The sequence below is a fragment of the Panicum virgatum genome, chromosome 3N, assembly GCF_016808335.1.
Source record: "Panicum virgatum strain AP13 chromosome 3N, P.virgatum_v5, whole genome shotgun sequence".
Classification (NCBI taxonomy): Eukaryota; Viridiplantae; Streptophyta; class Magnoliopsida; order Poales; family Poaceae; genus Panicum; species Panicum virgatum.
Genome location: NC_053147.1, coordinates 68,642,523 through 68,655,251, shown reverse-complemented (window position 1 = coordinate 68,655,251; position 12,729 = coordinate 68,642,523). Strand labels below are relative to the sequence as shown.

Genomic DNA, 12,729 nt, shown 5'->3' with positions numbered 1-12,729 from the left:
GTCACAAATATGCAATCGCAGGGTTTACTGACCGGTACGAGAACTCGAGTTAACAAAAATACTAGTAAAGTTCAGTTTGGCTCTCATCCATTTTGTTTCAACTTCATATTGGAGAGTCTCATGTATCATGTGTAAAGTGCTCTGCAACAATGCCTCAAGAACATGGCCGATCAGGGAGTCCATTTTACAACAGACGCATCGATTATACAATATACAACAGTCAGACTTTTCACAAGGCGAGGATACCACCCGTCCACGGGTGCGCCTTCCTACCACGACATGGTATTGCCGCGGACGCCGCTGGTCATGCAATCTCAGTACGCAAGCGAGTCCTCTTCGTTGTGCGGGTTTTCGAGGGCAGTGATGTGCTCCTTGAAACAACCCGCGGCTTCCTCCCTCTCGTCGAGCTTGCCGAGATGGTTGTATGCCATTGCCTTCAGATAGTATGCCTCTGCTGCCATCTCACGGTACTGCATGTGACAAGGGATTTAGCGTATCTGATGCCAGAAGTCTTTATGCAAGCAGCACAGGATGTTAGATTCTATGTGACAACTTGTGTTACAGAAAGGGGGAAAGACACAGGCCGGATCAATCAGCTCACCTCCAAAACTTGCAGATCTTGGGTGGCTTGGTTCAAAGGATCCAGGACAGCTTCAGGTTTTTCAAAAACTGCAAGAATACGAGGGTAAAGGGAAGAACTAGGAAAAGAAAGAACTGTCCATATTTTTAAGAATCATAGCAGGTCTAGCTTATAGCATGTATGTAGGTGTATGTATCGAACAGATCAATATATCCACAGGTTTACAGATCCATATCTTAAAATGTTTACGGAAAACATGCCACATCCACCAAGAGGTTGTCAATTTAATGGAACATGAAAATACCTGAGAATTCCGGATCAGATAAATGGCACTTTGCTAAAACAATGTGAGCTCTAGCACACAGCTCAAGCCCACCATGACCAAGAATCATGGGAAGGCTCTGGTGGGCAAGACTCAAGGCCCTCTTTGCGTGGCTTGATCCAAGAGCCAGCCACAACTCAGCAAGAGTAAGTGTGGCTGAGGCCTCAAGAAGATCCAGGTTGAATGATTTGCAGAATGATTGGGTGGCTAATGCATAAGGGAGCCCAAGGACAGCATTGTCAGATTTCTGGGAGAATTAGACAAAAAAAAAATTAGTAGCTTGCTCTCTGCACGATTGCAGTATTTACCAGGTTATAGTTACAGACAAAAATGGATATCTTACTCTATGTATTTCAGCAAGTAATAAAAGAACACTTGCATTCTCAACTTGCATATTGTATTTGTAGCACGTAGAGAAAAGAGAATTGGCCACAGCTGCAGCCTGCACAAAGAAGTCAGGTGTCATAAATACATCTTAATCTGCCACATGTATTATCATGGTTAAGAGTATACTCAGGATCAGAACAGCCCCTGTAATGCAATGTGCTTGGTAAGTTACATGGGTAAATGTCGAGGTGCAAATGGGTGCCCCTTAGGATATCCATTGCTCCTTTTTAATTCAAAAAATTGTACTAGTTTCTCAAAATGAGCTTCCACTTTAGAAAATTAGTACAAACTTTTGAACTAAAGGGGGGCAGTGGATACCCTTAGGGGCACCTATTTGCACCTCTAGGTAAATGGACAAATAAGATGAAATGCATGCCTCTTGTGTAAACACAAGTAAGCAATTCCAGAACCTGGCTATACTGCTTTGCAGCAAGTAGAGTGCGTGCACGTCGTACACTAGCTTCTATCTTTAGCTCGATGTCTACTCCACAGACAGAAGATGACAACACCCCAAACTCATCACAGATTTGCTGTGCAACTTTTAGATGCCCTCTACATATATCAATTTTACACACATCAGAATATGGAAACCAAATGCAACTACCAAATGAAGTGCAGAAACAGATCTGTACCGATGAAGTGCACGCTCATGTAGTATCTGCATTCTAAGAAGCTGGATGTGCAAACTTGTTGAGGATGGCAACTTCTTTTCAGTAAGCTTTAGAGCACAAAATGCAGCTGCAGATAAATCACAAAATATAAGGCCATGAGAAACTATGGATACTTGCACAGCCCTTAGATTCTACAGCCTATAGCACATCTAGGTTGCATGAGAACTTTTTCTCGAACACGCAGGAGAGCTGCGTGTCATTGCATTAATAAGGTTGCATGAGAACTAACCAGAATATCCTTTGAACACTGCCAATTGTTGAATTAGCTTGACATAAGCTAGTGACAACTCTGATGAACTGTAGTAAAAAATACAACGCCATCACAAATCCAGGTTTGCAAAGCATCACGAAGATTTAGTTAAAAAGGTAAAGATTGCATGAGACAGTTAAAAGAATAGTAGCAGCATAGTATATAAAGCAGTAAAGATATTGAACAGTAAATAAATTTTACCACATTCCCACCTTGCAGCATCAGCAAAGCAAGTTGCATAGACCAGAGCATTCATTCGTACCATCGGAACACTGTTAAGAGGGTCCACAAAAAAATGAAAATATTACTTTTCTAGAAAGGGTGCAGGTAGAATTATAGCACACTCTAAGATATGATTCGATATGACATAAAACAACCGTAAAAAGGTAATGAAAAGAACCTCTAGCAAATAGACAACAAGCAAGACAGATAAGTGGATCAGGGGCTGCATTAAAGCTACACAATACCAGAATTGTCTAAAAGGTCTTATTTTTATAAGGTGATAGTACTACAGAACAAAGGGTGAGGTACAGACCCTGTAATCCCAAATACAATTAGGAGCAAGGCTGATAATTCCTGGAACCAAATAAAATATCAATCACTAGTAGCCACTAGAGCCAAGCTCTTTTAGTTTCTTTGCCAGGTATCTTCTCTTTATTAGTTGCAAGGGACACTTGTTCATTGCTTATCCAAAGTTCCAAACCCTCCCTTTCCACAATACAACAACACTGTACAAGCTGGAAAATTTTGTAAGACAACCGCTATGAAAATTGAACCCTTGCATTAACAGAAAACAGATAGTACCTCCCATAGTGCTCCCATGCGGTGGCTCTCAACAAATATCCCGAGCCAGCTAATTGCAATACTGGTGCAGGTACCGGACTTGGTTGTGCATGATAATGGAAATTGTCAAAGTCATTATGTAACTTTGTAGATTTCATAGAACTGCTATGCCATGAGTCAGAAGCAGCAGACAGATTCCTAAGCCACGAAGTGCTAAAACTACCATTATCATTTGAGGTAGATAAAGCATCTGTTCCAAAGTCAGTCAACACACGGGTACTTAATCTCAAATTCTGCAAAAGAAAAAACACAAGAGAAATTATTAATACTTTAGCACAGAGGCAAATATATACTCTGCTCGCAAGGATGTGCATAATGATTTGAGTTTAGAGTAAGTGCAGCATACCTTACAGACATCTGCAGGACATGTTCTGAGCTTTGTAGATGCATTGGGACCAAAGGAGACTAGTGGCCTTTGGACATGCTGACAAGTGAGAAACAAAGGTTTACAGTCAGAAGAAGAGAACAAAGGTTTACAGTCAGAAGAAAAGGATAAATAGATAACAATGATCTGTGAAGTATACTGAGTATTCTTTCAAAGGACTGATGCGAAGTCGCATCTAGTCCTTTCAAAATCAAAGGACTGATGCCTAGTAACAGTAATATCAATACAGGAACTACCAAACTGTAAGTTTGAAGCTGTGCCAAGTTCATATTGTGATATAAGTAGGAGAGATATGCACAGATGGATAATAAATGAACATAAACATGGCAATGTATTAAAGATGTTTTCCTACAATAAAATAATACCTATACTAGCAGGGATCGTACCTTCAGGTCGAATTTTGCCAGAGAAAGGTGATCAAAGGATAGTAAGCTAGCAAGTTTCAATATATCAGCTCTCTTGAGTGATCTCTTTAAAAGAACAAGTAACTGTTGCTGAATTGATAATGGTGTGCCCAGTCCAATATTGGTCCCGAGTGAATATGGCGAACTGATTATTCCAACTGTGTTTGACATGCCTATCTTTGATAATAGATTGGAAATTGCTCCTAATACATAGGCTAGGCATGAATCATCATTATTCTGGAAAAAAAACAAAATGTAGGATCTGTTAACACAACTGAAGAGCACCTGTCAGTTTGTATATACTCCCTCCGTATTGGTAAAGGAAGTCGTTTTGGACAAGGTTTTGGTCAAACATTGGGAATATAAATCATCAATAATTTTTAAGTTGTTGAGTTTACAAATGTGAAAATTATATGAATAGATTTGTCTTGAAAAATACTTTCATAAAAGTATACATATATCACTTTTCTATAAATATTTTTAAAAAAATAAAAGGTCAAAGTTGTGTTTTGAAGACCGTGTCGCTGTCCTAAACGACTTCTTTTACCAATACGGAGGGAGTATGTTAATATCATTGGGAAACACAGCAAACCTGAAATTTTGTTTATGTACGAGAACTTATACCAAATATCCCTAATTTAGCAATCCGAACATTAGAAAAATTGGACTCTGATAACCATGGGGCTTCAACAAAAGGCTGTTCGACTAAAAAATTGGAGAGATGCATCTACCAACAATCGTCAGGTAACCTTGGCATTCCAGGAGACACATAGATGCAATATATATTTTATTATTTTAAGTTAAGAACCTGATAGGACAGAACTGAAAACTCTATGACGAGTGTATTTTTCAAGTTGTGCTACTATAAAAACATGCTGGGGACCGGGAGTGTCACATTTACGAAGACTAATGAAATTTGATGATTCATCATCCTATCAGGTGACAAGATTTTATTTCAATTGACAGTTATTGTTCAATATACAACTATTTAAAACTAAACAGAATATAATTTCGTGGACCAACAATGTAGCTGAAATATAGGAAAACCCAAACCATCCTGCCAGAACTATCTTAGCAATAGAAAAACTAGCTGAAGCCATCCTCATGTACCTTTAGTAGTTCGAGACAAATTTAATTTCAAGTTTCATTCAAAATAATTGGATACAAGCATATTTCAGAAAGATACCAATTCAGCAACTTACCATTTGCGAAACGCGCACTGCTTCTGCAAATGCCTGGAAGAAAGGAAGCCAGCAGAGCATAAACAATTTGTAATGAAACAAGTAGTTCCAAAAAGTGATGGGCTGATAGTACAAAACAAGAAAAGTGAATAAGTTACATTACCTCTAGGGCTTTCTTAGGATGTCCAAAGTGACAATGCAAGTTGCCTAAGCATAGTAGGGCACTCTCATACTTTCCAACAACAATATCTTGCATTGAAGACATAGAACGACCAAAAAGTCCTTGCATCCCTGCACTACATCAACCAGATAGAATGACCAAATAAGAACATGCTTACAAGAGTTATATATTTTCCCGACAAAAGTTCAGGCAAAACATGTCATGATTTCATAAGCTTCTTCTTAACTTGAAGTGAAAAAAAAAACCTCCACAATTTAGGTAGCAAGAAGGAAATAATGGTTAATGAAGCATTGAGCAAAACTGAACAAGGAAACAAAAAAGCACAATGGCAAATGAATATTCCTATGGCGGTTTTACTTCACATATGTGCTTTCATGATCTAGCCCAGGGACAAACTTGTACCTTGTATTATCACAATTCCATCCATCTTGCTAATTAAAAAGCAAAAGAAATTTAGGTAAATAGATAGACTGCAGCATTCTTAAAAGCAAATAGAAAGGCCATGTAGTACATTAAACATGCTACAGATTAGCATTCCTTGACTCCATACCTATAACTGGCATACTTGGTTAGGAGCCATTGATTTACTAAAGTGAATATTTTGTTAACATTTGTTTGAATGAACAGAACAGCGGGCCAAAACATCAAGCACGATCCAGTCTTGACTTTGTCACTAAATGCTCAAAACTGCTATATATTACAAAGAAGATGGTTAAGATTATAAAATATGAGGCACAGCCCATCATATAATAGAGACAATGCGACTGACCTGTAATCAAAGTAGCGGTGAAGATTATCCAGTGAAGCAACATAGTCATCATGGCAAAGTGCATTCAAGTACTGCAAGAATTGGACCTGACAAGCAGAACATGAATACGAAAAATCAACATGATTAGCATTTAGGAAACATTCACAGTTCCAGAAAAATTAAAGGCATTCACTGTGCCATAACTTACACGATGAAGCTCTGGAGCTAATGTCTGAAGCTGTGTTATAGTGGCATTAAATGAATTCGAAGGCACTGAGCTGGGATCCCTATAACAGAAGAGTAGTCACTAAAGAGTTTTATCTTTCATGTCCTTTTAGAAGAGTAGAACAAGTTTGTGGTAGTATTTACTATTTAGCCTACTACATTTAGGAATAGATACTCACTTCTCAAGAATATCAGCTTGTTGGTTAAGATATGCCTCTAATTGCCACCTTGATCTCAGACATGTTGGGTTGTCATCCACTTTAAAAGTATTAGCTAGCATAAAAAAAAGGAAAATATCAATAAAAATTTTAAAAGAAGATCTTCCTTTTGACGCCCTGATAAAACTAAAATAACTCTCCACAACAATAAAGTATTGAGAAGCTGCACTATAAAATAAAATAAAAAACTTACACCCTAATCTATTTGGTAGTATAAACCAATTATCTAGCACAAGTACAAAAAAACTAAAAAAGAAACAACACAAATTATACCAAAATATAACTTGCAATGCTCCGCTTTTTCAGGATGGTATTTGAGACATGAACATGATGGTGGATACTTGTAGGCAAGATAAATATATAATTATATGACAGAAAAAAAAAGCTACAACAGTAATCCAGCTAGATGCAATTACATATATGCTCTGGGAGAATGGACTTTGGAAGCAATCTATCTGGGCTAGCCCAGTTCTCTAGTATCCAATGCCAATATTGTAACATGTTATGATGCAAACTCGTTAACCTTGGAGTCAATAAAAAAAATACCCGTATTGGATACTGTTCCATAGAATCAAGTACTAATTCAGGCAGTGGACACTGGACAGCCCTTTTCATCGTTCCAGATCACAGAAAAAAAATGCAACAAAGAAACATGGGACAGCTTTCCTTCCAGGTTACAATAATCCCTTTTCTTATCATTCTGGAGTTTGGTCAGAAAATGACTATGCGCTTTATATTATTTCTTTTTTTGGCATCTTGCAGTGATTGTATGTTTCTGCTAAAATTAAAGCAGAAATCATAATAGAGTTTAGAATTCAGACATACTTTCATCGAAATCATGGAGTGACATTGGTGCGCGAGTTAGAGCTGAAGAGCTCTCCCCCATATGGCTCTCAGAGGCATAACCTTGGCCAAATATACCAGCGTGAGAACCTATGTCTGCATCCATCAAGTTGTTCATTTCAGTATCGAAGTCCTCAACTTCTGCCAAGTCATATGAAGCATCAGTGGAGTTACAGTACATCACAAGATCTGCCAAAAGATGGCATACACCCTACACACATTTTCAGTGAACACATCAGTATCTTAAAGGGAAGGGGGGGAGAAGGAGGCCAGATATGTAAAGAACAAGCTGTTGTTGATGTCTTATACTACTTGTAGCACCTCAAAGGTCATTGAATTAAAGGCAAGTATGCAGCAGCGAAGGAAAACTCCAAGCTGGCTATTTGGATCCAGAAATATGTCCTCGGCACTTGCACCTTCAGGTGCAGTGAGCACACCTGACAAAAAATCATTTCAGAGTTAGCTGTATAATTGAATGGATCTCTAGTGAGGAAACATAAATGACCTGAAAACAACATGTCATGTGACCGTCACCTCGTAGCTTATCGAAAAAGTTGAACAAATCATCAGGCGAGTTCAGCGCTGACAGGGTACTTGTCAGCTGCTCACAGAGCCAACCATTAGTCAAATCGTCCACCACCTTCAGCTGCCTCAGAAGTTCCTCCAGTGAAGGCTCCCGAAAATCATCGCACGACTACAAGATTAATAAGTTAAGCATACCCACCACACATCTGCGAGAAATAGAAGGAAAGGGCGGATCGAAGAAACAGTGACAAAGAAATAGTTGTGCAGTCACAAGAATGCAGCTGTTAGAACAGATCAACATGGCACCGAAATTTCGAGTAAACGGTGGTTCATTTGCTCACAGAAAGAACAAGCTGGGTGTCCAGTTCAGCACAAGTGCATATACTACGGCGTTTCAAAAAATCATGGATCCAATACCCAAGTCCTTGAGATCCTAACGGTCCCAATCCCCACCCACCCCACCCCCCCCCCCCCCACACACACACAAAAAAAACTCCACGGCACCATTTAACTTAGGTAGTGAGCACAGGGCAGCGACAGGACCATGAGCAGAGCAGCATTTCGAGGGGGAGCAAGCAAGCAAGAGCGCGTATAGTAGATGTACCCGGGTGAACGTGAAGAGGAAGAGGCCGAGGCAGTTGTGGTGGGCGACGGACTCGAACGGGAAGGGCGGCACAGAGTCGCCCCCCGGCGGCGCGAAGACCTGCACGAGGTGGCACACCGCGATCTTGTACGGCGTCAGCTCTAGAAGCGCCCTGCCGGTTCCGCCCGCAGACACCGGGTCCGCCGACCCCGCACCGCCGCCGACCCCAGCGAATAGGCTCATGTCGCCGCCAGTGGCGGACCCAGGATTTGAAGTCCTAGCAAAAAAAATTCAAATGCAATACGGTATAAATAAAACAAATACCATCAATTCAGTAATTCGGAATATCTCCAAACAATTCGGAAATAACCAAAAGTGCATTAATCCATTAAAAATGTCTCCAAATAACAACTAAAATTGGACATGACAACTCTTGATTTAACCCTCTCCCACTTTTCTGACAAATGACAACACATAATAGCAAAAAGAACATATCAACATATAATTTTATGGCTAAATTATTGCAATTTGTAAATCCAAGTGCTCTACTGACTAAATTGCTCTACTACTAGCATATCCTAGTCGCAATTTCCACACAGATATGAATTCTGAAATAGGAAAAAATAAAATCCTTGGAGAGACCCTAACCTGTAGAGCAATGAGCACAAGGGCCAGCCGGACGGTCGGACTTGTTGGCGTCTCAGGCGGCCGAGCTCCCGAGGCCCCGGCGCCTCGTCGCCGCTAGGTTGGGGCCTAGGGAGTGGGGCTAGATGTGTGGCGGTCGCCGGTGAGCCGCCGCGGCCGTGCTGCTGTGGCGCCGCGGGACGACCGCGCGAGCCGTGCTGTCAAGCCGGGAAAGAGGAGATGCGAGGAAACCGCGAGAGAAGATATGGGCGGCGGCGGCTTGGCCGGAGATGCTCGGACGCCGCTGGGTCCGCCACTGGTCGCCGCCGGCCGCCGGCCGCCGCCGCTGGCGACGAGGGTTTTGAAAAAAATTTCCTCTTCTTTTGGCTCGGGGACGAAACGGCGGAGCGGAGCGTGGAGGAGTGGGTTTGGGTCGGAGACATATCTGGTGCAATTATGGAACTCGTGAAATCACTGTGCAATTAAATTAAAAAGGTCTTCAAAAAATTCTGAAAAAAATCATGAATGTACATCTAGGTCTACCCCATCTACATATAAATTTCCACGATCAAATTCATCTTACACTTGCAGTTACAAAAAAGACAAATTTTCTGACAATCATTAACGTTCAAATGCATCCCAAATTTGTCTTTTTTTGTAACTGCAAGTGTAAGATGAATTTGATCGTGGATATTTATATGTAGGTGGGGTAGACCGAGATGTATATTCATAATTTTTTTCAGAATTTTTTGAAGACCTTTTTAGTTTGATTGCACGGTGATTTCACCAGTTCCATGATTGCACCAGATATGTCTCCCTTTGGGTCTCCCAGTGGCGGGCTTGAGTACTCGAGTGATCATCGAGTCCTTCTCCGGAAGTTTTTTTATTTTTTATTTTTGTTTTCAAAATTTACAGGAATATACCCCGGCCGACCCGCTGCCGGGACCTGATCGCCCCGCTGCAGGAGCGGCAAGGGCTTTTGTAAAAAAAATTCTTGGAGAATTTGCGGTCGGCCCCCAGGCCGCCCGGCAGCGGGGCGACCGCCTCCCAGAGGCCGCCGGCCCTTGTTTGCTTCCCAAAAAATTCAGAGTACGGGTACCCCGGTTCTCAGCACTATGGAGGGTCAGGTGCCTCGCGAGGGGCTCCGTTTCAAGGAACCCAGTTTATCTCTATGACACCAGCTGCAGAGATTTTAGGTAAATATATGGTGCATAATTTTATTTGCTTATGTTTTATGGTCGAAGACTCATACATTACTATTTACACTCAGGATCACAACAGTTCACCGAAGCGGGGCCTTCTTCGTATCACTCTATGCCGCCACCAGGAGGATATCAAGGAGTTTATTCCTATCCACCACCACCACCACCTCCAACACAGGGTATGTACAATCATTTGTACGGAATTGCATTCACCTATTTAACATTGCTTAAAAAAAGGTTTTTTGTGATCCGTAGAGTGGTCTCAAGACAACAACGAGGCCTCCTTCGACGACTTTACACGGTTGTTTGCTACGCCTGCCCAGGACGATGATCCCAGCTTGCATACACCTCTGGCTCAGTTACGCCGTCCTACCAGAGACGTGAGGCCACCGGACCGTCATAGCTACCCTACAGATCACGTACACACACAACGTAAGAGAGGTCGGCACGGTAGGGGTGGATAATTGTTGCCACTTGTTTCTCTATTGTTATTATGGACCTATCGTCTTGGTTTTCATATTTTGTACTCAAACTTCGTTTATACTACCTTGCAATACAAGCACACTTTTGCAATACCGATGAACTGTTAGACCATTATATGTTATATGAATAGTATTACGACAAATCGAGAATTTTTTTCTGAATTTTTGGTGAAGCAAACGAGGGCCGGCAGCCTCTGGGAGGTGGTCGCCCCGCTGCCCCCGCTGCCGGCGGCCGGGGGGGCCGGCCGCTCCGCTGCCGAGCGAGCGGTCCTCCAGGGGCCTCAGCGCAAATTCTCAGCGAAAATTTTTGCAGAAAATTTCTATAAATTTCGAAAACGAAAATATATTTTTGTAAAAAATAAAAATATAAAATATAAAAATAAAAAAACCGCCCTTCTCCGTCACGCGGATCGGAGCCCAATGAAGACCAATGGGCCTAAAGTTGGATGGCAAAGAGATGTGTGGGCTTCGTGCAGTAAATTTGGGCCATCATCAATTTATTGGCTGAAATCTTTGTTTATTTTCCTTTCGCGGAATATTTTTCCGTGTCAGCAAAAAACGGTCTACAAAACCGTCGTCATACTCATACCAGCGCCAGCGGAAGGTACTTCGCATGGCTTATAGGGTAATTTGCACGGCACTGACAGTTCAAGGTGCTTTTGTCTGGTCTAGTACTAAAGTTCAAGGGAAAAACCAAGTCTAATGAAGAGCGGGAGGAGTTTAAATAGACATTTTTACCTCTTCTCTTTCTCTTCAGGGTGGGCATTCGGGTTACCCGAAATATTCGGGTCGGGTTTTTCGGGTTTTCAAAAATTTGGGTTTTGAAAATTGAAACCCGAAAATTACCGGGAAAAAAGAAAACCCGACAATTCGGATACTCCTAATTTCGGGTTCGGGTTCGGGTAACCCCGAATTACCCGAAATTAACGAGCCGGCGAGCTGCTTGCCGTGATGTCACTGGCGTCCAGGTTCTAGAATGAGGTTTTAGAGGAAAAAAATAACCAAATACGATGAAAAGGAATCCAAAATCAATCACCGAGACACCATGCTGTTCCTTCCGTTTAGCCACACAAAGATCCAATCATATAAAAATATCCAAAATCAATCACCGTTGCCGTGTGGTAATCGGATTAGCAAAGGCAAAAGAGGCTGATGCATGTCATGAATTCATGAGGTGCAAGGCTGCAAGCTGCAGCGCTAGAAGCCGGCAAGCCGCATGCCTATCTGGAGCTGCTAAAATCCGCTGCTATCTAGAGGAGCCCTTTGCCCCCTGCACGCTCGCACCTGATTGCAGCGCCGCCGGGCTCCGGATGCTGATGGCGACGGGGAAGAGGAGGCGCTGCTGCAGCTCGCTGAGATGGGTGGAGGCGAGGACAGCGACGCCGCGGTCGGTGGGTGCAGGTTTTGGCGTCGCTCCTAGATCCGCCGTCACAGGGGCGAGGGGCGCTGGTGGGCGACTCGCGACCGGTACTCAGGTAGTGGCGGCGTGACTGTGTGGCTGGAGTTGGGCTGGGCGGCTGCCTAGCGCTAGGGTTAAAGGGTTTGGTGGGCTGCAATGAGTGAGTAAATATATATGGGCTGGTCTATTTTTCGGATAGTTCAGGTACTGTGGTCCAATACCCGAATTACTCGTAATAATTTCGGGTACCGTGGATTAGAACCCGAATTAGGGTTCGGGTTTTTTGGGTTCGGTTTTTTCGGGTTCGGTCTCGGATTTTTCGGGTTCGGACTCCGGGTTTCGAGTATTTTGCCCAGCCATACTCTTCAGGGTTCCTTTCTTTTTCACTCTTGTCAGGTACTTCCTCCGTTCCAAATTATAAGGGCACCCACAGTGTGTGCAAAAAGCGAACCGAGAGGAAATTGAGAATCGTCAACACAGTGGCAGTGTTGCTGTCAGAGTAAAAAACGACGCGTGCAGACGGTTCGGCTTGTGAGCTACTACAGCTGCATTTTTTAATCCAAATGGCCGCTGGTTGCTGGCGCGAGGGGGGGCTTCCAGCTGATTGAATAATTTTTTATACCATACGTGGGCCCTATGAAAATGATGTCGACACTGGCAGCATCGAACACTAGTA

The 12,729-nt window shown here is 42.4% G+C and overlaps 1 protein-coding gene across 1 annotated transcript; it reads right to left on the bottom strand.

Annotated features, from left to right (window-relative positions):
• Nucleotides 1-23: 23 nt before the first annotated feature.
• Nucleotides 24-9,384, bottom strand: LOC120667026 (anaphase-promoting complex subunit 5-like). Its single transcript, XM_039947034.1, has 21 exons — nt 8,995-9,384; nt 8,368-8,623; nt 7,773-7,932; nt 7,560-7,675; nt 7,221-7,449; nt 6,357-6,450; nt 6,161-6,239; nt 5,974-6,059; nt 5,187-5,319; nt 5,045-5,077; nt 3,825-4,079; nt 3,400-3,477; nt 3,015-3,286; nt 2,423-2,482; nt 2,190-2,257; nt 1,922-2,027; nt 1,700-1,841; nt 1,246-1,344; nt 885-1,149; nt 602-669; nt 24-470 (listed from the first exon to the last, which is right to left on the bottom strand). The coding sequence occupies exons 2-21, from the start codon at nt 8,587-8,589 to the stop codon at nt 315-317; spliced, it is 2,721 nt and encodes a 906-aa protein (XP_039802968.1). The 5' UTR covers nt 8,590-8,623; nt 8,995-9,384; the 3' UTR covers nt 24-314.
• Nucleotides 9,385-12,729: the final 3,345 nt, after the last annotated feature.

Bases quoted from the DNA above. Each gene is read 5' to 3' on its own strand.
- LOC120667026 (XM_039947034.1), bottom strand. From the start codon at position 8,589: ATGAGCCTATTCGCTGGGGTCGGCGGCGGTGCGGGGTCGGCGGACCCG. The intron at 6,240-6,356 runs GTGAGTATCTAT...CTTCTGTTATAG, and splicing joins CAAGCTGATATTCTTGAGAA to GGATCCCAGCTCAGTGCCTT. The intron at 1,345-1,699 runs GTTCTGGAATTG...TTCTTTGTGCAG, and splicing joins CTGCAAAGCAGTATAGCCAG to GCTGCAGCTGTGGCCAATTC.